The sequence below is a fragment of the Colius striatus genome, chromosome 2 (genome assembly GCF_028858725.1).
Source record: "Colius striatus isolate bColStr4 chromosome 2, bColStr4.1.hap1, whole genome shotgun sequence".
NCBI lineage: Eukaryota > Metazoa > Chordata > Aves > Coliiformes > Coliidae > Colius > Colius striatus.
This window is the reverse complement of record NC_084760.1, coordinates 113,979,307-114,001,786: the sequence shown is the minus strand read 5'-3', so window position 1 is coordinate 114,001,786 and position 22,480 is coordinate 113,979,307. Positions and strand designations below refer to the sequence as shown.

At 42.8% G+C, this 22,480-nt stretch overlaps 2 protein-coding genes across 8 annotated transcripts in view; one reads left to right on the top strand and one right to left on the bottom strand.

Annotated features, from left to right (window-relative positions):
* Positions 1-36: 36 nt before the first annotated feature.
* On the top strand, positions 37-1,933 carry FBXO48 (F-box protein 48). Its single transcript, XM_010200571.2, has 2 exons — positions 37-430; positions 1,502-1,933. The coding sequence occupies exons 1-2, from the start codon at positions 170-172 to the stop codon at positions 1,661-1,663; spliced, it is 423 nt and encodes a 140-aa protein (XP_010198873.2). The 5' UTR covers positions 37-169; the 3' UTR covers positions 1,664-1,933.
* A 7,758-nt stretch (positions 1,934-9,691) lies between these two features.
* The window catches only part of PLEK (pleckstrin), a 52,639-nt gene continuing 39,850 nt past the window's right edge, over positions 9,692-22,480 (bottom strand). For 4 of the 7 annotated variants that reach the window (XM_061989211.1, XM_061989210.1, XM_061989213.1 and 1 more), the window contains 8 exons: positions 19,860-20,015; positions 17,915-18,096; positions 16,635-16,726; positions 15,727-15,911; positions 14,582-14,686; positions 12,873-12,956; positions 11,637-11,706; positions 9,692-10,798 (listed from right to left, as the gene is read on the bottom strand). In XM_061989211.1, coding sequence (XP_061845195.1) covers positions 10,659-10,798; positions 11,637-11,706; positions 12,873-12,956; positions 14,582-14,686; positions 15,727-15,911; positions 16,635-16,726; positions 17,915-18,096; positions 19,860-20,015 — 1,014 coding nt within the window. In that variant the 3' untranslated portion in view covers positions 9,692-10,658. The other 3 variants (XM_061989214.1, XM_061989215.1, XM_061989216.1) reach the window with 3 other exon arrangements.

Here is a 22,480-nt window from a genome sequence, read left to right as displayed (position 1 = left end):
CGCCGCGTCAGCCGACGCCGCCGCCGCCCCCAAACCCGAACACATTCGGTTTAAAAACCGCGGCGTGACGCAGCGGGCAGCGGGGCATGGCGCCGTGCGCCGCGCCGGGCCTGGGCGCCGCCCGCCGGGGCCGCGGGCAGCCGCGGCGGTGACACAGCGGCCGCCGGGGATGGACGGGGAGCGCTCCGCCGGCCGGGAGAGGGGCGCGGGGAGCCCGGCGGACTTCGTGGCTCTCCTCCCCCCGGAGGTCAGCTCGCGCATTTTCGGTGACCTGGACGTCGAGAGCTTGTGCCAGGCGGCCGTGACGTGCAAGGGCTGGCATCGCGTCATCGAGGGCAACGACCGCTTGTGGAGACACCACTGCTTGAGCGTGAGGGCGGTCTGCCAGCGGGAGATCGACTGCGATCGAGGGAACGGCTATTCCTGGAAGGTAAATGAGTGTCGCCAGCGTCGAGGCTTCTGGGATGGGTAACGAATATGCAAAGAAATGACACGGCGTCGCATCTGTCCCGGGGCGAGAAGCGCTGTGCTGACAGCGTGGCTCAGCCGTGCACCCCAGCGGCTGGACGGCTGGTGGCAGTGCCTGGAGCAGCGTGCAGCCAGGAGGAAAAAACGCGGTAGAGAAAAGCAAAACAAGCAGGAGCTTTCACGAGCTGGTTTGAAACTCTTCTCACACACACTCCCGGTTTCAGCGGCTCTGGGGAGTTAAGGGCTGAACACGCAGGAAGATGTGTCACTGCGGAGTACAGCCTGCAAGCTCAGGTAGATCTGCAAAAGAGGGGTTTGACAGGTACTACTCCGGACCAGCCAGAGGGTGATTTGCCACCTCATTTTAGCTGGTGTGTTTGAGAGCAGAGGGGCAGCGGAGTGGTGAAAAGAGAAGCAGCAGAAAGAAACCTAACAACCCCCTCTTACGTTTCAGACGTACATTCAGACTCTTACATTTCAGTCAAGTTGTTTCTCTATGAGGCAAAGCCATGAGCAGGTAGCAGCTGCCCCTTGAATGTACAGATCTTACTACCCTTGCACAGGAATTTCCAGAACTCCCTGCAATGATTCTCTGTTTTATCTGAAGGGGAGTTAAAGTAGAAGCAAACAAACACACCAAGTCAGCATTTCATGCATTAAAATGCTGTCTAAAGAGAATAGTTCAGCCAGCCTACGAGTCCAAACTCTTGAAGGTCAAAATAAAACACAAGCTGGTAAAGGTCATAGATAATATAAATAACAAGAGAGAAAGTGAAAGGCACCTCTTTTAAGGAGTAAAAGGAATTCCTAGTTTAGGGTTCTCATCTTGACCTCTCAGCTTAGAAAAGTTGGAAGCAGACCAAGGTCTGCTTCTTGGCAGCAGTGCACCTTCCCGGGCTTGGCATCTAGATACCCAAAGTCATATTCAAAATCGTTTTTCCAGCATTACTCCTCCAATGCAAAACTTCATTGTATTGAATGCAACTTAAATCAGTTCAATTCCAAGATTTGAGCTGTCTTGTTTTTCCATCAGATCACATTGCTGAGAAACTACTGGAAAAGCAAAGTGAAGCAAGAATGGCTGAGTGGGAAATACAGCAACATTCTTGCACAACACAGCTTGCCAGAGAAAAGCATGTATCCAATGGATGTTGAGACATGGGGAGAAATCCTGGAAGCAGAACTGGAGAGATGAGAAACCAAGAACCTTCTATCAACAACTCACAGACTGCCCAACTTGTCAATATTTTACCATTGAAGAATGAGTTTGTTTGCAAACGTAAGCTGAAGGCTTCTCAGAAAGTGATGTCCTTTTCTTTATTTGCACTTTATCTTTTGCTGTACAATTCTAAATATGACTAAATTTTAAGTTGTAATTTAATATTTTTTAATGTAATGTTCTGCTGTACTGTCAAATGATTGTACTTTCAGTTTGCACTTTTCATTTTGGAAGAGAAGACTTTCTTAAAAAACAAAACAGTGTGTTTGAGTTGCGGTGTATCATGCAGCACAACATGAGAGCCAGCAAAGTAAGGGTGGGGAAGGGACAAGTCCAGACATGGGAAATGAGAGGACGAGGGGGCCTTATGTGAGATAAGACAACGTCATATCTTTTTGTAGTCAGGCTAAAACACGTTCAGACACTTAGGGGGTTTAGCTACATCATCATCTCCCATCCCCACAGATCCTGCTTTACCAGCACTGATTTTTTGGCACTGACTTTAAGAGCTGCTGCTAGTCAAGGAGGGAACATCTGTCACATTACTCAGCACAGAAGTGACCACAAAGCCAATTTATTTCAATTCCATTTGACCATCACCCTACCTGCTTTGCACCACAGAGCAAACTAAGTGAAAAAATGCTGCAAAGATCCCGGTTGCTTAAGATATTGCTACAAAATTCATTCACCAGTCTGGGACTGATACTCTTTAAGAAGACTTCTGCCATGGTAATGACTCTTAGTTAATATGAAGTAGATAATAATTACCACAGACTTTGGTAGAAGACCTTCTGGCACCATCAAAACAGAAGTGTCCTGTCATGACTGTAAGCAATGGCATGAGATCAGGCCCCTATTAGATACAGAGTTAACTCAAATTAGGTCCCTTACCTTTACGGGGGCCCATGAACACTAGATGGAGCAGTAGTGCAGCTTTGCTCTGGAAATACACACCATGGTCCTCTTGAGCTAAGATCCACTAATGGCTTTTGATCCATGGTGCTGGTGGTTAAACAGACCATTAGTTTAAACGTGCTTCCAACTTCACATTTTCATTTTGTCTCAATTATTTAACCATTGCAGAACATCTGGTGAAAATAACTTGTATTTCTCACTCCCCTTTATGGCAAGCGTCGGGGCTCATGGGCCATTTGCTGTAGGTGCCTGTTATCTAGAGGCCAAGGAAGAAACACAACAGCCAGGTGAAACTGGTAGTTCTAAAATGTTTCCAAGAACACTATGTTACCTGATCCCTTTTCTAGTTTGGAACATGCAACGGATTTTATCAAAACTGATACACTTCCCTCAGCCTCCTACATTTTTCCCACTAGGACAGGTTTTCAGTCCATAAGCACCATTTCCTTTTCTAAGTCATGAGCAGCATATCTAATTCAGACAGCTTCTCATCAGCAACGTGTGACATGATGCAATGGCTGGATAATGTTTGTTATACAATTTATTCCTATGTGTTAGTCCCAGGATCAGGACTCTGTTGCACTAGGTTTTTTAAAGATGCCCAATGTCTACTTTCACTGCCAAAAGAGTTGATGGTGCTCTTGCAGGACAACTGCTACATTAGCCAAAGTGAATGCAGTACCCTAAATTAGCTGAAGCTGCCGTTATCACCCTGCTGCCAGACACAGCTGAAGTGTAACTGGGGCTGAAGAGCATTGCTAAGTATGGTGGGTGTAGTACAAAGCTCAATCAGTTGCAAACACTGTTTCCTTTATTATTAGCTATTCTGCTCTAAGATTATATCTAGTTAAATTAAAAAACAAACAAACCCCACACCACACCCAAGCAAAACAACTTTTCCACTCAAAAAGTGCTGCCCCACTCCCTCTTCACAGTATTTTTTACTCTGACTTCAAGAGAGCTGGAAGTGCATATACAATAATAGAGAAGAAAATACTATAGTACATTCTCATCACCCCAGGAATGCCCAATTTATTCATCATAAGACAGGAAACAAGCACAATAATGGATCTAGTTCCTCACCTTTCTTCTCACCCAGCCTCTTGTTACCTCCAGTCTCTGTAATTCCCCAACATTTATCCCCTCTTTCTGCTCCTTTCCTGCCCCTCATCTCACATACCTGTCTCAGGATACAATTTCTAAATAGAATAACTTCTGACATACATCCCAATATACACTTGTTTCACTTTGCACTTAGCTGTAGCTTTTCCCCATTCTTGCACGAGCATAGGAATCGCCAGTATCTGTCCCACCTTTGCCTGGATCAGGTTGCTGTGCCTCTTCAAACACACATCGAATTAAACACTCAGCTATGCAATTAGACAAGGCCTGAATCTTTAAACCTGAAGCAGCAGTGGTTTAAGTTTCTCCTGAAAATCTATTACTGAAAGAGAAAAAACACACGTATTTAAGTTTTCATGAAAACAAAGCTTGTTCTCCCTCTCCACTCTGAAACCCTCCCTTAGGGTTTTTTTTTCCTCCTGGAGATTTCATGACATCAAGCCTGGTCTTCTGTTCTGGCCCTCTCTATCCCTGCACTACCCACTCAGCCCCTCAGCCTCACTGCATGCTGGATGTACTCTGTTCCCTTTAAAGACACCCCATTGGCATCCATTGCTCCAGACAGTGGCAACTTCCTACAGCAGCTGGTTTGGGCTCACCTCTTTCCCCTCCCACCCCTGAACAAAACCCACTGAAATGGCAGCAACAAGCAAATTATATTGGTGTCTAAATTAGTGCTAATGCATAAGTACCCTTCCCCAGTGAATCTTCAGCAGCTAAGGCCACATGTAAAGCTCACACACCACCCCAGACACGTGCCAGCTATCCTCACACCTAGGTGGCTGGTGAAACCCTTCTTCCGCTCCAGTGCCCAACTCTCTTACCCTTAAGTTTTTGAGGAAGTGGAAAGTTCAATTTAGCAAAGGCCACTGACCTTCACACTGCATTCACACACTGCTCCTACCCTCCTACTCGGGAGGTGTCAGCTGCAGAGAGGTGCCTGAGGCACCCACTGCCCAGGCCACCCGTTAGCCACACAGCCTTCCTGCCCACACTGCTTTTCTAAGACAGAAAGGCCTTTTGAAAGAGAACATGAAGCTTGTGTGGTGCAGAGCAAATAGGATGTCCTCCACCCCAACTGTGTAATATGAGCTTAAACCAGGCAGGCTTCTGGGATGACAAAAAGTTTCCCTGGTGCACAAAATAGCCTGAGCTGCTGCACAGAGCTGGACATCAAAATGCCAACACTGGAGCTCAGCCTGAGGTCCTCAACATCAGCATCTTATTTCTGCATTTCCAAAACCGCCTGTGGTGTTAGAACTTTCTTTCTGACTACTCAGTATTGCGGTGCTCCATTTTTGAAGGGAGGAGCTGACAGTGTGGCTTTATTGCATCATGATGCAGGATGTGGCTTTGGGCCATCGCCATTAAGAGTCAGACTAAATGAAAAAGAAAGCATGAGAAGTTTAATCACCACAGACTTTTCTTCATTAGACTGTTCAAATTTCAAAGCTAATTTTGTCAAGAGATATGTTTCTGCTGACAGGCTGACCCCCTAACACTTTGTGTCCATCTCTGGACGGTACCAGGTAACATAGTTATCCCCACTGAAGACGGAATAGATGAGTTCAGGACTAGGCTCAGCTGCTTCAGCCCACCAGAGCTGACAAAGTTAACCAAGGCATACAGATGGGAGGATTTGGGTGGTAATGGTGTTATTTTTAGTTTTCTCTCCAAATGAACTTGGGTAGAAGTGTATCAGATTCCCAAGAGCATCCTGGTGCTCTGGAGTTGTTTTTCAGCATGTTGCTTGTTCAGAAAAGCCTGTCCCCAAAACCACGGAAGAAATCACCTGCTGCATTTAATACTGTGGGTCACTAGCAGCTTCTGATCAGCACAATTCAAAGAACCGAGAGTCAGTGGTGAGTGTTCTCTTCTGGCCTCAGAGCTAAGGGCTAGACTCACTTCTACTATTCTGGTAAACCAGAAAAACCCAAGCTACTACAACTGTGGGTAGAAGGAGAAGGAGAGAGATGACTGACAGCAAAGTCAGAGGCGCCAGGAGACCCATCAAGATGAAACCCAAGAGGACAATTCCATGTACCAGCAGCCTCTCTAACTCCGCAGAATCATACTGTCCAACACTACCACCTATTTACAAAGCTGGGAGGAATAAAAACCAGCCTGCTGGAGCATGCAAATTAGGTACAACCTTAGCTTTTTTTTGAGCCACATTTAAAAATACTGTTGTAACAGCAGGTGCTGGTTTTAATGCACAGTCCTTAAAAATCTTAACAGGCAAAGAAGCTGCTGCTTGCCAATAGGGGAGAGTCAACAGCATGGGCTGTTTTATTGCCGTGATGCCAGACACTCGAAGCTCAATGACTTCTCCAGATGCCACAGGACAACGTTGCCCATGAGATAATATATTAGCCATAGGACTAAATATTGCTTCTGAACATCTCTATGATCTCAGAACAACAAATATAAAAGGCCACAAGATGCTACCAGCTACCTATTAGAGGATTCAACTTGAGAGTGAACTGGAGGTGTAGGTTGAGCAAGTTGGGAACAGAGGGAAAACTTCAGGCAAACAAAACAGCCATCTTAAGCCTTGACTCCTAACCAGGGAAAAACAGAAGAGTTGAGAAAGACAAAGTATTTTTTGCAGCAGCAGTTTCTTACAGGTTATAAATGAAGTATGACAATACATCATAAACACTTTACTCATCTGTTCAATTGAGGAAATATTTCCACTATTTTTTTCCATCACAATGCTAAGCAACAAGAATACTGAGCAAATTTAGAGATCCTAACACCTAGGTGCTGCAAGACACAGTATACAGCCATTTAACAGCATAGGCAGTTACAGAAATGTGCCTCAAGTTTCCTCTAGTGTGCCTGACCAAACTCATCACCTTTTCCAATACACTTTTAATTTTGAACATCACTGGTCTATAGACAACTTTACCACTAAATTATGTTGCTCTTTATAGTCATTCTAACATGCATCTCTAATCAACACATGTACTTAAGAGAAAATTATGCTAGAAGCTCCTCAGATCATAGAATGGTAGGGGTTGGAAGGGACCTTTAGAAATCATCCAGTCCAACCCCCCTGCAGAAGCAGGTTCACCTAGATCAGGTCGCATAGGAACACGTCCAGGCAGGTCTTGAAGACCTCCAAGGAAGGAGCCTCCACATGGTACTCAATACCCATAGAGTAATCAAGCATCTTTACACAGGGACGTAGGTATGAAGAGATGAGAGCAAGGTTTTGTTCTAGAGGGGTGACTACAGACCACATGGTATTTTGTAGCACACCTAAAATACCACTAGGCATTTATGTTTCTAAGTTCCACTTTATGATGCCTAAAAGCAGAGACACAAGCTCTCTTTTTACAGTAGGCAGTTTAGGTCAAAATAGCTTTAAGAAGGCGGAGTGGGGGGAAGACAAGGGAAATTGAAGATGTAACTTGGGGAAAAAAAAGGCCTTCCTTTAAGTACAAAATATCAAGTGTTCAGAAAACCCCACAACCTTATTTTGCTACTTATGTCCCAGAAGGATAAAACATTTCCCTTTCTTAGTCAGAAAACTGCATAGGAGTGTTAAAAGTCTGATATGAACAACTCTTCCTATTGTGCAAAAACATCTCAGGCGTGCGTGTTGATTCTGTTGCTGTACTTTCACCATCACATACTAGGCAAACACAGCAGCTTAAGCCTTCAAAAGCAGGACATCTACATATGCACAAAGCAGAAGCAATAAAGGATAAAAGAGTTAGTTTCTTAGTTTTCCTTCTATATACTTTGGTGGTTAAGAGGATTTTCAGACTTTTCCTTATCATGTGGAAGCTGGTCCATGAGAAGACCAATTAGGTGTTGATTTATATAACAGATACTCTATCAGTCTGCAAGAGATCATTCTAGAATGTTTGATAAAGAGAATAATGGCAATACTCTAAGAAAAAAGTTCTCAATGTCTTTTAAATATCTGGGTTTGAGGACATGGGAAGATGGAAGTGTCTAAGTGTTGGATTTTTGCCTTTTAAAGCTGTAAATGAAACACTGATTCCCAGTTCCTCCTCCTCTCCCTTGATCACTCTAGTTTATTAATAGTCAAGATTTTGGTGAAAGACATACAAAAGGAAAATGTTTAAAAATTATTAACATAATTTCCTTTCCTTTCAAATGTTATAAGCAAAAATCCATTAGTTTCATGAGCATTGATTTTTGCAGTCATTTTTTAATGAGATGGAGAAAGAGAGGGAACCATGTTGCCATCTTAAAAAAAGGCAGAGTCTATGCATGAAAGGTGAAGAGTTTTATTATACATTATACTCACAGTGAAGTCCAATGAAGTACAAAAAGTAGCACGTTCCTCAGCTTTCACATATAGTTTTTACTCTCCCTTTAATCATGTTGAAAGGCAAAAAGAAATTAAGCAATCTACAAGAAAGAGAAACAAAGTGTGGAAAGCCACAGTTTGGGTTCTAAATGCAAAGTAGGAAGTCCTATGTTCTAACCCAGAAAAAACCCCTACTCTTATTTTGAGAAGCACTATTTCAAGAAGTTTCACAAGTAATAACAAAAGAAGAAACTTGTTTTCACTCAGAGAGTTTTCAAGGGTGTTCCTAAAATACCTTCAGAAGGTGACAAAGTACCCACATTCAAATTACTCTTCATGCATCAGATTCAGACTTCAATTCTATCATCACCCCACATGACAAAAACAACTCAGATACAGATGGTGGCTCCATTCCACATTCCACTGCTGATGGCATTCAGGTGCCTACTTTGATTTTCAAAAGCATTGCCATGAGTTAGAACACCAAATGTCTTTGAAAACAGTAACCCTGCCCCCCAATTTGTCCCTTGTGAAGAGCTTATCAGAGAAAAATGTCTGTGAAATGCTATTTTTTTTCTGATCAGGCCTTATCTGAAAATGGACTGGAGCACTTTCACCCTGGAGAGCTAATTATTGATGTCAAGAAAAGAGTGAAAACATGACTAAAAAGATGAACAGTTTGGAGTCACTCCCAATTCCAGCCTCAGGCAAGCAAAAGCATGTACAGACACATAGGTAGGGTGGCATCAGTCATACACTTCCAGTCTTCCTGTTTCTGCCAAGAGGCAGGCATCTACAAATCCTCCTGATCCATCTTGAAAAGAACTACCTATGACATCAGAAACCATATTGATATAGTCTGGTACAAACATCAGAGATCTTCCACAAATACACTGACCAGCATCATCTATCAGAGAAAATATTGTTCATGGGTGGGCAGCTATGTCTGGGTGCAAGGAAAAATGACAAGGTCAAAGACTGGTAAAGCTTTTTAGGTTTATTACAAACAGGCAGTTGGTAAGTCTGCCTTTGGTAAGCTGGGAAAGTTTCTCTTTGGTTGTATGGGGTTTTCTTTTGGTTTTCTGTGCCATAGGGTATTTTTGAGTTAGTAAGCTCTGAACCAAAAATAAGCAGCAACCACAAAGCAATTATCAAGAAAACCGGCTGAGCAACCAGGGTATCTTTTTGTCATGAGTCTTCCTTCCTCAAAATGACAAACCAGGCCTCAATGATCCTGTCAGCCTGTGTGAGACAGAGGATGTCAGCTTGTGTGAGATGCCTGCCAGAAGCACATTTCCTCTGGATGTCTCAAATGGACATGATCATGCAGTGTCTGCCATCCTGCTGCCCCTGCAAGGCTATGTTTTCTTTGTAATAGGCAACACTAAGGCAAAGGACCTTCAGGCTCATTAGCTCCGACAAATTCTGCTTAATTACACCTCTAAGAGAAGCTTTAGCTACAGATTTACTTTTAGGCTGAAAAGATCGGAATGAGAGTTCTCAAGATACCTTATTAGATCCATGAACAGACTTTAAAAGTTTTAAATGTTTACATGCACTCAGAACCCTCAGTCAGCATGCAGAATCTGACATTAACTTGGCTTTCAACACCTGCTTAAAGTTTAAGACTTAGATGTTTGATATATACAGTCAAAAATATAAGGATTGGTGAGGTAAACTGACCTTGACAAATAATATAGTTTATTTCCATTACAGCAAGCATAAGGTTTCTCTTATATTGCTAAGGCACAGAACTAGAGTATGTTGCTGAAGGTTAAAAAAGAAAAACCAAACAAAACCACTTCAATCAGTAGTTCAAGTAATCAACCCATGGATTCCTTCCCTTCTCCTGGAAGATTCTTAATTCAAATATAGGTCAAATCAACAGTACAAGAAACTCTAGCAAGTGCTTTGAAGACCTAAATGAAGAGAAACAATGGTCCTCGAGCAGATTCTTGTGCACAAATTTACCAAAGGACAAAATCAGGTGATAAAGAAGTTCAACTCAGATTGCTTCATGTTTCAAATACCGTGGGAAGAGACATTTCCTCACACCGCTGTCACTGTGTTCTGCATGGTGTTTCCATAGTTGTCTGTATTCTTCCCTTCATTTAACACTAAAGGATTATTAAGGAGTGGATCAGGTTTCCAAGGCAGTTGAATTCTTCCCTTAAATCTATGGCATTACTTGTACAGGTGAACAAGCAGCAAGAAGAAGAAAGTTTGTCTTGGGAAGACTTTGAAATACCTCACCAGGCTAAATGGCACATGACTAGCTGAGTTCCTCACTCACAGTCAGGGACATGACTGTCTCCTGTTGATAGTGAAATTCTTGCCATCAGCTGTGGCAGCAGGGAAAGGTATAAGGTACAACCTTCCCAAGGTAGAATGATTACTCTAAGCAGCACACACTAATATGGCATGTTCTACATTATAATTTAGTAAAAGACTACCATAACACAAGTGGAAAAATGTTAGTTTGTTAGTGCCCACTATAGAATTGAAATTGACTGCCTGCCCTCACCCCCAACCCACAAGCCTTAGGACACCTTTCCAGATGACATTGCTTCCTCTTGGTGAAATGCTAACATTCCTGTTTTGAGTTAACTACTTTCAGTTGTCTGTCTTCTCAGTGGCAGATCATCTTTATTTTCCAGTCCTAGCAACTGCCTGAATCGCTTTGATCCACTCTGTACGCTCTGCAGATGAGGCTGCTTGCAAGTAGTAATGGACTTCATTTGCTGTGATGATTTCAAAGAGGATGTTGTCAACGTCATACTTCTTGGCTACAGGGAAGAAATGAGGAAGTCAGATATGAGATAATAAAAGCCTTGTATTTACAATGCTTCTTCCTTTACACACTGTTAGGGGATTTCCTTCCTTTCTACAGCTGTGCCTGCTCAAGTCCTCACAGGCAGACTGCAAGATGGGGTCGATGACACAGGCTGTTTCTCTTGGAGAAACAACCCATGAAATCTGCACATTTCACCCTCAGGAGCCTTTGGTTAATTGCTCTCCAGTAATTGAAGGACTGGCAATCCTGCAGATTTCTCAAATCCTCCCATGACAGAACCAAGACATTTAAGCTCAGTTCATATCCAGAATCTCAGAGTCTCTTCTTATCTGCAAGCACAGCCCACGCAGGTGCTTAGATGTCTACACACATTCTTGCTGGATATGATAGTCTGCCTCTCCCAAGGAGAGCAGAATGCATGAAATCAGTAGGTTTTGTTCCTTGCAGCAACACTCAACCATTGTTGTTCCCTCCAATTCTAGTTTTGCAAGGGAACAGAATATAAACAGTAGTAATTTGTTGGCATAACCATTTCTAATTCATCAATGAGAAAGAGCAACTTTCTCTGAGGCCAGTTATCTTAACATAGGGATGGTGTCACTCCTTTGATAAGCCTTCTCTAAACAACCAACAAACACAAGATTCCTTGCTGCTGCCTTTAACCACAGTCTCCTTCTCCAGTAGCAAAAACAGTAACAGATTAGTTACCAGAAAAATTACTGATCACTGCACAAAGATTGCTTTTGAGTAAAAACCACTTATGATTTCAGCAAGACTGAAAATAATGCACCAAAAACTTATGACATAGCTCATACAGTATAGTTCCTTACAGTCTGGCATGTCTTCCACTGCTGTCACTATGCAGCCTCTCAAGTGAATTGCTCCTAGTGGTTCTTCTCCCTAGTGAGGACATCAAACCAAAATTAAATACACTTTTGAAACTGTTCACATGTTAGTATCTGGCTACAACTCCAGAATGGAAATAAAAGACATTTGCTGGCTTAGTATGTCACCTGGGAAACCAGGGGATCCCCAGTCTTTGTAGGACATGGAGAGTTGCGAGTGTGGTAGGAGAAAGACTTCCAAATAAATAGGAAATCTCTTTTGGGGTTTAGGATCTGTAGAGTATTTAGCATGTCCTGACCAAAGGTACAAGAAGAATATAAGCTTTGTGCCAAGTCTTACTTTTCTTTTGATGTCACAGTGAACAGAAAATGTTAGTTAGAAAAGAGTAGATCTTAGGAGTATCCTTACCAAGCAGTAGGAGCAGCTAGACATTTATTTACAGTTTGGCCTCTTGTGCACTTCAGGACTGTCACAGTCAAAGAAGAAGTGAAGATGTATTTGGGTTGGCATAGTTTCAAAGAAGTTGTCCCTATAAGCTGACAAACTTCAGCCCTTTGGGAGGGGATGCTGCTAGTGGGAAAGGCAAGCTGGGATCAGGGAGGTCAGAAACTCCCCACTGTTGATTCTCCAGTGCGTCTGGGCTGCCTCTGCCAAGGTGGACGGGCACAGCATAAAGCACCTGTAGCCCACAACAACGCTGCTTCTGCATCAGTGCAGGATAAAATAAAACCCGTGGGCTGAATCAATCTGAATGCCAGCTGTTGAGGGGCAGGTTTTGCCCATGGCAATGATCCTTCCTTTCTTAGAGCAGGGTTTGGCCCTTTAGATGAGAAATGGAACACCATGTCCCAGCCTGACAAAAGAAATACCTCTGCATACTACAAACTGCAAAATGTATTGTGATAATTTGCATGATCTAGTTCATTTTAATCAAGTGAGAGCATACATTAATTCTAACTAATCACTGGTAAGAGATGAGAGCAGAGTTCAGTGTTAGCTATTGCCAGGTCTGGGTGGCACTTGACACCCTGACTTGGCAGCCCCAGAAACCATCCTTCACTCTGCTTTTCCAGAGGACAGCTAGGCCACATGAGCACAAACAGCCCCACTGTCCTGCTTGGACCTCCCTATCACACATTCCCATTCAAACAATCCATTCAGATATTTCTATAAGGCATTGGCTTTAAACCAAATAGGGAAGCAAACAAAATGTTTCTTACTCCAGCAGGATCATAGTAGTGAAGATATGCAGGGTCTTCTCTTAAAACAAACTTTCTCACTTTCCAGTTCTTCCTCCGATGACCCTAGGAAAAGTCAAACCCAGGAATGCTGTGAACTGCTCTGCCTGCAAGCACCTACAGTCAGCTTACCCACACATGACAGAATAGGCAAATACAAAAGGCAGAAAGTCACTGGAGCAGGACTTGGATCTGAGCTTTCTGCATCCCACTGTACTGCACAAGAACTGAGCTATCACACTGCTTTCTCATTTTTTGTACAAGGCAGAACAGCTTCAACACAGGAGATGCCCCTAAACATATCTCTTAGTCTGTTAGCCATGACATTCACATGTGGTCTACGAGAATCAGGCTTAAATGTTTGCCAGAAAACACAGCTGCAAAATGTCTTGCGGAAGGATACGTTGAACTATTGGCAGGAGTGAGCTGAAAGTCCTCTCCCTGCAAAAACAACAACAAAAGGCTTATCTGGCTGAAGCATCCTGGAGAGGGTTTGTGGCTGAGAAGCTCAAGCAAAAATAACACCACCTTCCAACCTGGATGTAATGCCTCATTGCTTTTGGCAGGTCTAGATTCTCCCCACCCATCATTTCAGTCTTGGAAACAAGCATTCTCAGCAGCAGTGACATTTCCAAGCAGTGATCCACAGCTCACTGAGGGTGACCAAATCCAGACTGACACTGATGGAAGACTGTCACGAATCACTTCCTCTCAGCATTTCAAAATATTACAGTTTCTCAATTAACTTTACTGTTTGCAAGTAAGCTCATACTAACTAGGCAGATGTGAATGTGGCAGGGTAAAAGTCAGCAGAAAGATATGTATCTGATTTCTTCCGTTGCTTTTGAGTCATCTGATTGAGCAAGAGAGAGACAAGTGAGCACCAACAAAGAGTTCTTAGGGTCTCAAGGAATATTTTAACAGTAGAGGTTCAGGCTTGATATTAGGAAACATTTCTTCACAGAGATGGTGATAAAACACCAGAAGAGGCTTCCCAGATTGGTGGTTGATGCCCCACGTCTGTCAGTGTTTAAGAAGCACTCAGACAATGCCCCTAACAACATGCTTTAACCTTTGGTCAGCTCTGAAGATGTCAGGCAGTTGGACAATTGGTAATTGTAGGTTCCTTCCAAATGACGTATTCTATTTATTGAAGAATGCTGGCTTTGCCTTCAGTTCATTAATACCTGTTTACAGTGGCATCAAAGTAAGGATCTTACCAAGACATTCACTGTATTGCTTAGAGCTTTGTTGGAAAGGAAGGTATACAGTTATCTTCCTTCTTACAGGTGGGACAGGACCAAATGTTAGTGACTAAAAGGACTCCTTTGCTTAGGTGTGGTGTGAAAAAAGGCAACTGGAGTTGTATGTCCAGAAGGACACTGACTGGCAGTTTGTTTACCTGAGTTCATTTCTGCATTGTACTAATGACCTGTCACATCTCCTGGTTTGGCACTCTTTCCTAACTAAAACTAGAAACTGTCTTATTTTGAAACAAGTAATAAACCTTGCTGCCATGATACAGCAAGTATTCTTTGTGTAAAGGGAAGAGGGACAGAGATGAGACCTGTCAAGTGCAGAGATGGCATAGGGTAATTTCTCTCTTCTCTAAAGCTTTGAAATGTAAAAGAATAATCTTGTGTCCAGGCAACATCATCCCAGTGACAGGATGGGTCACGTGCAATACTGACCTGTTTCAACAAACATCCTTGTTTGACGACTATGCCTCTGAATTCTTCCTTCAGGACCACATCATCATCACTAGAATTTCCCTCGCAGAAAAACCCGCTGTCTGGCTGCATGACCACAGGAAAAAAATCAGAAGTTACATAGCTGATGTGTGTTTATGTACATGTACAAACCTGGCTTCTTTTTGACTTCCCTCCACTCTGTTTTTGCCACTCCCCCTAAAAAAAAATCTATCATTTCAGCGGAAAAGTCTCCCAGTGAAGTTGGGGATCAATCCAAGTCATTATGGAAAGACTTGAGTGTAAGGCAAGACTACACCAATGGGTCTCAGGGCATGTGAAGAGAACTGGAGCAACTGTGTCTATGCCAGTGCTTCCATTTCCCATCATTCTTGGTGTCCTATTTCCTCTATGACAAACAGGCTGTCTCAATGCCATGGTGTCACAGGTTTTTAAACTTACAGAGACAGATTCACACAGAGCCAATCCACCTGAGGCTGGTCATCCCTGCACCCAACACACCCTTCCTCTTCCTCCACCCATCACAGCCATCTAGAATTTGGGAACTGTGATGGCCATAAGGCTGCCTTCACCAGCAGTGTCTCTGCTTCCATTGACACCCATATACTCATTCTAGGAACACAAATGAAGTAACGGGAGATTGATTTTGCTGAAGTTAAGTGATCATGTATGGTAAATGAAAAGAGAATTTTAAAACTTAAGCATTTTACTTGACAGAAGGCATACTTCTTTGTTAGCCTAAGTTCATAAGCTCTGCACAAAAACAGGTTTGTAGCTTCTGCCACTCTCAGAAACCCCATGATAATGAATTACTCTCTTCCCTTCCACTGAATCATCAGGGGAACTGACAGCTAAATTCTGGTCACTGGTGAAATTACCAGGAACACAGTCTAAATGGAACAGAACACAATTTGATCTCAGCACTCAGTTCATACTTTGAGGAAAAGTATGTCCTGCAACCAATTATTTCTCAGTACCATGTAGAGAAAGACAATTAAACTTGAATCTCTTTATTTCTGTACAATCTTTCCTCCAGGACTTCAGAAACCCAACAAGAAGTTGGGTTGTGAGAAAAACACAGCACCAGCAAGTCCAGAACAACAATAAAATCCAAAAATAACACTCACGAAGTAATAGTAGGCATCACTGAGATCTAAGAATGGGGTGTCTGACAGTCCCTCAGCAGCAGCCTTGGAGGTATCCCCAGCAGGCTGGAGGTAGCCCTCACTCAGGAGGGATGAGGCAAGCAGGAGACCTTCTCTGCGATTTCGGATGGAGTTGTTTGACAACAGCCAGTCAATCACAGAGGTACCTGGTTACAAAGGAGCAAACAATATCAGCCACAAACCAAGAGAGACACAAACAGCCTAAAAATGCACAAGAAACAAGCCTACTCCATCTATTTATCAGTCTCCTGCAAGACGTTTAGTGACAATGCAGAAAGCTAATCTGTAAAGGTGCCTGGGTCATCCAGTGAGGTACAGTCCATCCAAGTGATGGCAGATGCCAGTACAACTCTTGAACACTGCACCTGAGGGAGAACAGGGAGCGGATGCAGTGCTGAAGCCTCAGGGATTGGGGAAGTACAAAGGACAGTTGAGGCTGGAGAAGGCAGTCTTCTACACTGCTACATTACTGACACAGTGCTGTTGAAACATGGGGACTTGTTACACTAACATCCACAGATTTGATTTGGAACACAACGGGAATGACAATGTGACACAGTTTGTTGATGAAAAATTCAGAAAGAAAGAATTCTTTTTGAGTTGTTTTGTGCAACTTTCTACAAAGATCTACTTCCATCTTTCTGGCACTGATTAGATTTCTTCCCTCTCTTACTTACCATGGCCATCACTGAACATTTCTTTAAGCTTCATTCTTTCAGCACCTCCTGTGTTACTCAAGACAACATCTGTGAAGTTTTCTTCTCAAACCTCTCTGTGCCCTACATAGCTTAAAAGTGTTTTATCTATCCTTAGCCTCGTGGCCCTGTGCTCCCTTCATTCTACAGAAAAGAGAAACAAGAGTTCCTTACCTGTAAAGCAGTAATTGTACACCTTTTTATCTTTTTCCAGCTTCAACTCCTTTATTCCCTTTTCAGGATCTTTCATTGAGAGGTACAACGCACTGTGCATAAAAAGAATCACAGAAACTGTTGGCAAAAACTTCAGCTAGTTTGTACAATAATACCATTGTCATTCATGAGGTCTTTGTGTTTTGCTCTCTGGCATGGCTTAGTTAAATCTCCTAAAAATTTAGACTGCAAAGCCTGGAGGCTTCACTACATTGCTGTCACAGCTGCAGGAGCAGAGGAGGGAGTGCACAAATGTCCCACCACATCCCCCATATTTTGAGAATGGAACAACTTGTGGTGACTATAGTGTGAACAGAGAAACACACATTGCTGAGGCACCTTCACAGGGCCACACAGCCTTAGTGCTGATCAGAGAGCTCACTGCTTTGCATTATTTTCCCCCAAAGGTTCTTGGCTGAGCAGAAAACTTGTCACTGTGACATCTCCAAAGCCTCTGTACTCTTGGAAGCCCTAAGTAACCTCAGTGAACCCTGATATGACTTCCACCTGCCTTTCACTTGCTCAGAACTCATTCCTTGGAGCTCTGGAATGACAAGAAGAATGAATATTAAAAGTCACAGGCTGTCCTCTGTCCTGTTGGTCACAGTAATCCTCTGCTGCAGCCTGTGAAGCCAGTTGGATCTTGCCCTTGTGCAGTCTTGCTGTCTTACAAGTAGCACTGCAGGCTCACTTATATCTTGGTATTTATTGCTTAGAGGCAAGAAATAAGTTGTCATTTTTTTTTAAGTTCTGGCAAACAGATTTCTTTCTCTGTGTGTCCTTTATTTCTTCTTCTGCCTTTGCCAGTTCCAAGTTCTCTGGCAGGCACCACTCTCCCCTCACCATCCAAAAACTAGGCTAACATCAGCATTTCCCTGGACAGCATACAAAAGGCCTGTAAAATTTTTTCAATTCATTATATATTGTATAAAAATGCCTCTCCTGGAAGAATCACACTTTAGCTGGGGTCTCAGTGTGCTCAGAAATCTCCTCAACAGCAAAATCCTTTGATAAATAAGCATGCTTTGGTAAGAGGTGATGTAGCAAAACTTATCTTCCCAGTTCTGATCACCACCTCATTTCTGCCACATCGTATGCTCTGGAGCCGTTAGTCCTGCAGAAAGGACTCCAAGCAACACCAGAGGTAGCACAGACAGACATGCTCATACCCCTTCCAGACCATGGTCTGCACACTGCCAGTGAATGGAAGTAAATGGAGGTGCAGAGCTATGAGAACAAACCTCAGGTTTATTGTTTCAGGCAGTCTGATAGACTTCCTTGTGGATTTTCTGGCAAATCTTTGACCTCCATCTATGCAATGAATTGCTTTCTTGATATCCCGTACCCAGGCATCTCTCTCTTCCAGGTAGGCAGCTTGAAAAAAGTGGTCCTGCTGCTTGGCTGCAGTGAGCTTGAAGACAAACTGGAATGATAAATGATGGTTTTTCAACAGTTACTTTAGTTAGTGCAGCCTCCCTGTGCCTACGGGCCTATGGGAAGGGACTTAGAGCCACAGTTAAATTCAAAAAACTCTAACAAGCAGTGCAGGTAACTGACTCCTTTCCTGTTTCCCACTGGGTGATCCTGATGGTGTCAGTACAGCCAAGGTGAGAGGCACTAATGCAGCTGCTGATCTTAGCTCTTCTTGGGAAATTCAACACAGCTGAAAGGCTGAAGTGCTCAGCCTCTGCGGGCTTATAGTGGGTATAAATTTATCTTAACATTTGTAGAGATGACTGAAGGAGGAAAAAAACCCACATCATGTTGCTCAGCTACTGATTCACAAAGGGAGAAAAGGTCACAGTCACATTGGAGAGTAGCTGAACACATTTGCAGCCTATAAAAACCTTTAAGGGCGTGGTAAGGACATGACACATCCAACCCTTGGCCACACATCATGATCACTACCCATCTAAATACATTGGCAACAACGGGAAGGCTGTATTTTCCCCTAAAGTGAGAAAAGCTCCTTTAAAGGCAGTTCTAAGCAGAAAAAAAATAACACCAACCTGAAAAAAATCCAAAAAAACCAAACCCACAAAGTTCACACTGTTTGATCTTGCTTTCATCCAGTGATCTTTTGGATGGAAAATCTGGATCTAATTACTCAGGCAAGAGGGTTTCCACTTCCTCTACAATACAGTTCTCCATAAGTGGAACTGTAATTTTCTCCACAGTTGCATGTGAATAAATACAACAGGTATTCAGTGGGCATCTAAAAAAATACAGGCTAATCAGCAAGCAATCAGTATGTATGAGGGCAAGTAAAGCAGAGACTATAGTCAAAGAGCAGAAAGCAGTGAATCTACATCACTAAACTCAAACCACTTAGCAAGTCAACTAAAGTCCATGTTTGTAAATGACACGTTTCTGAACACACCCAGTATGCATCCAGATTGTTGCTGATGGGAAAGATTCTGAGATGTTGAAATCATGTAGAAGTCCTGCTGACTTTCATGGAAGACAGATTTCAAACTTAAAAAACAGTGAGACCTCAAAAACCCATTTCAGACAGAAAAGTAACCACTTTGTTATCTGACACTTCACATTTCCAGCAACACACCTTTTCTATTATGCAGGAAAGGGCTACATCCTGAAAATCTATGTACAGTGCATGTGAAAAGCCAACATATCTCTCTAAATCCCAGTATCCAAAAGTCATGCTAGCACACCAGATTAACAGAAATACCAAAACATTAAAGGAAAAATCAGCATTCTCTAAGCCAAAGTGCTCAGAAGCAACATACAGAAAATGCTATAAAATTACTTTCATTTCCAGTACATAGAGGAGACAGGCAAAGGTCTTCCTCTTTTTAGTAAGCTCAGCCACAAAACTAGACATCCAGGCCTCCTCTGAAATTGGTGATGAGGTTGAGTCTCCAATCCCATAAGTGCATCTGATAATGCGTATCTCTGCCTTTGAGAAAATCAGACCATCAGACTGAACTAAACACCAACATTTTCGATAGCTTAAGTTAGGACAAATGAATCCAACCATGAGCAACAACTATTTTTCAGGAACCCTATAACAAAATATGTAGCTTGTATATTTATCTTCCTGTATCTTATTTTCTGTCAAATAAACCTATAAATTTGTGATTTCTGTGTTTCACTGAGAAATGGGTCTCAGCCTCTGCACTTGCTACCCTCAACCTTAATGATCTCAAATGCGCAGGCAACACTTACCATTCTTTTGCCAAAGTCTTGGCATGGGCTGTTAAGAGAGCTTCCTTTTAGTGGGATCATCCCTTTGGGGCTGTTGTCAGCCTTTCGCTTGTAGAATTCAATTCCATCTTCTAAGAGCACGACCCACATCGGCTTCCAGGTATTAAACATGCTGCCCTGCATTATTGAATCACTGTGTAAATTATGTTCAACAAATCATTCTTCACATGACATTCGCTGAAGATGTGACCCTCCAGAGAGCATCTGACTGATACTAATAATTAGTGTCTCAAGGGGAACGTACCACATCCACATCCATCCTACTATGCAGTTAAAATACAACCACCAATTTCCCCTTCTAGTCACCCACCAATGAGTTTTTCCAAAACTCACACTGCATGCCCCTGCAGGTGTTTCTTCTCAGTATCAGTTAATCTCAACCACTGTTTTCAAGATGACATAGTGACAATATTATGAATAATCTTCAAATTTTGTGGATGTGAACTGGCACATTAGGATTGCCTCATTAACTTGGGTATCCCTCGCTGTATTTAGGGCTTGATGCTACAGTACAGTCAGTCGCTGAAGCTTGGCTGTTCCATAGGAAAGTACATGTCTCGGACATTTCTAGGCAGGCAATAAACTGTAAGAGTAATGAACAGTTTATGGCCCTGAGACTGCAGATCTCCAACAGCTGTGGTGAGGGACTGAGGTCCCTCATTTTTATCTTTTGAAGCTTTTACTTCCTACTCCTGAAACACAGCTGTCAGATGTAAGAAATACAGAAACAAAGGCAGGGGTCAATCCTACATTTAGTCACAGCAACACTCAGGGACTCAGAGAGGAACGATCTGTTTCTCTGTGGAGCATGATTAACCATTAGAATTACTAAGACTGACACTCTCTAGATAGATGACCTCTCTGGTCCTGCCTGCAACCAGTGGTCACAAACCCAGAAACTCAAGTGACTTATTGCTCAGCCAAATGAACATTCTGATATACTGAATATCAGCAGTTCCTCTGAAGAGTTTCCAAAGCACTACCAACATTTATGGGCTTCAAATCAGAAGCCATCCTTGAAAAACATTAATTTCTCTTGCTCTTTCTGATACAAAGACAGACTAAATTTATCCTCCCTCTCCTACAACTCCATCCACAGCATCTGTGTTCTCCTGGAACCATGGTGGCTGAGTAGTGCTCAAACTACAGACAGAAAGAAGCAAGACAGCCACTGTTGTGCTGTGTAAATGGCTTGTTTTAAACCTGAGACCTGGGCAGAATCAGTTCCATCTGCATTCTGTATTTCTGCAAAGGTGAATGGGACAGAAACATGCTGAGGTTTTTTCGTTCTCCAAATGAACCTTTTGCCTGTCACACTTTTTTTTTTTGCACTCTGAATCAGACCTTGTGTTCAATTACAGAGTGGGGAGGGGAAACTACCAACTGAGATCTTAAGAGCAGGATCTGCTTCCAGACTATGGAATTCTCACTGGAAGCAGAAGGTGCCCCACAAATGAATGCTACCTTTCAAAGGAAGGTCATTGCCTTGAAGGTTCTCTGGAAATCCAGTGAAACAGGGAACTACAGAAGAGTCTCATGTGGGTACCACATCTGGGTTGGGCACTGTTTTCTTTCATTTCTCTTTTTTTTTTCTTTTTTTGAGAGCCCCAACTGACCCACTGGTTGATTTTCTTCTAAGATATCAATTAAGGTGATGAGCCAAGACAAGAATTGTTGCAATTTCCCTTTCTTTGTGGGTTTACCACAGGCTACAATACTTCTGCTCATAAACAGACAAATCCAATTCCTCCTGAAGACCAGACTGGCAGGCCTTGCCAATGGAAGCCAGCACAGAGCACTGTTAGACTGGGCCTCAGATCCACACGATCAGCAAACCCAAACACATCGTTCTCACCTAAAAATAACTCATAAAAGACAAGCAAGCAGGATGCTGGATTTGATTTTCCTGGACTAAAAATCAAAGTGTCACACTCTGTGTCTACTCCAGAAACTGCAGAGACAGATGAGTGTTCCTTGAATTGCCCTCTGGAATCACTAGCCACTTTAAAAACACACACACACCTTCCCTTTGGTAGAACAACTCCTATTTGTAACATCTGCAACACTACAAGATTAGAAAGTTAGCAGTTTCTTACAGTCAGAAGGTGACACAAGGTCATACAAACAGAGGTTTAAGTTGACCTGAATCAACACTGAAATCTGAACTCACATTTAGTGGAGGTCATGTTGTCCTGGCTAAAGTACTGATGCACAAGCACAGCACTGTTACTCAGCTTGATATAAATATCAGGAGAAGAAAATCAGTGACAATTGGCCTTCCCTTTCTGCAAAGAGAGCTGTGGCTGCATGGATAACTCCTTTATGCTTTACAGGCATAAAGGAGAGGGGGAGAGTACGTAATTAGCAGGTAAGGTTAATGAGGAGCATGTTGGTCCTAGCTGGAAGCTCTGGTTGTGGAATTCACAGCAGCCTCACTGATGTATCAAACAGCTGGTAATCATCTGATCTGTATCTTCTGCTCCTTTTGCACTCTAGCCCTTTATCACACTTGAGGACACAGGACAGAGTCACCTACAAGGTTGTTCTAGGTAACTAAGACAATTTCTTCTTCCCTGTTGCCA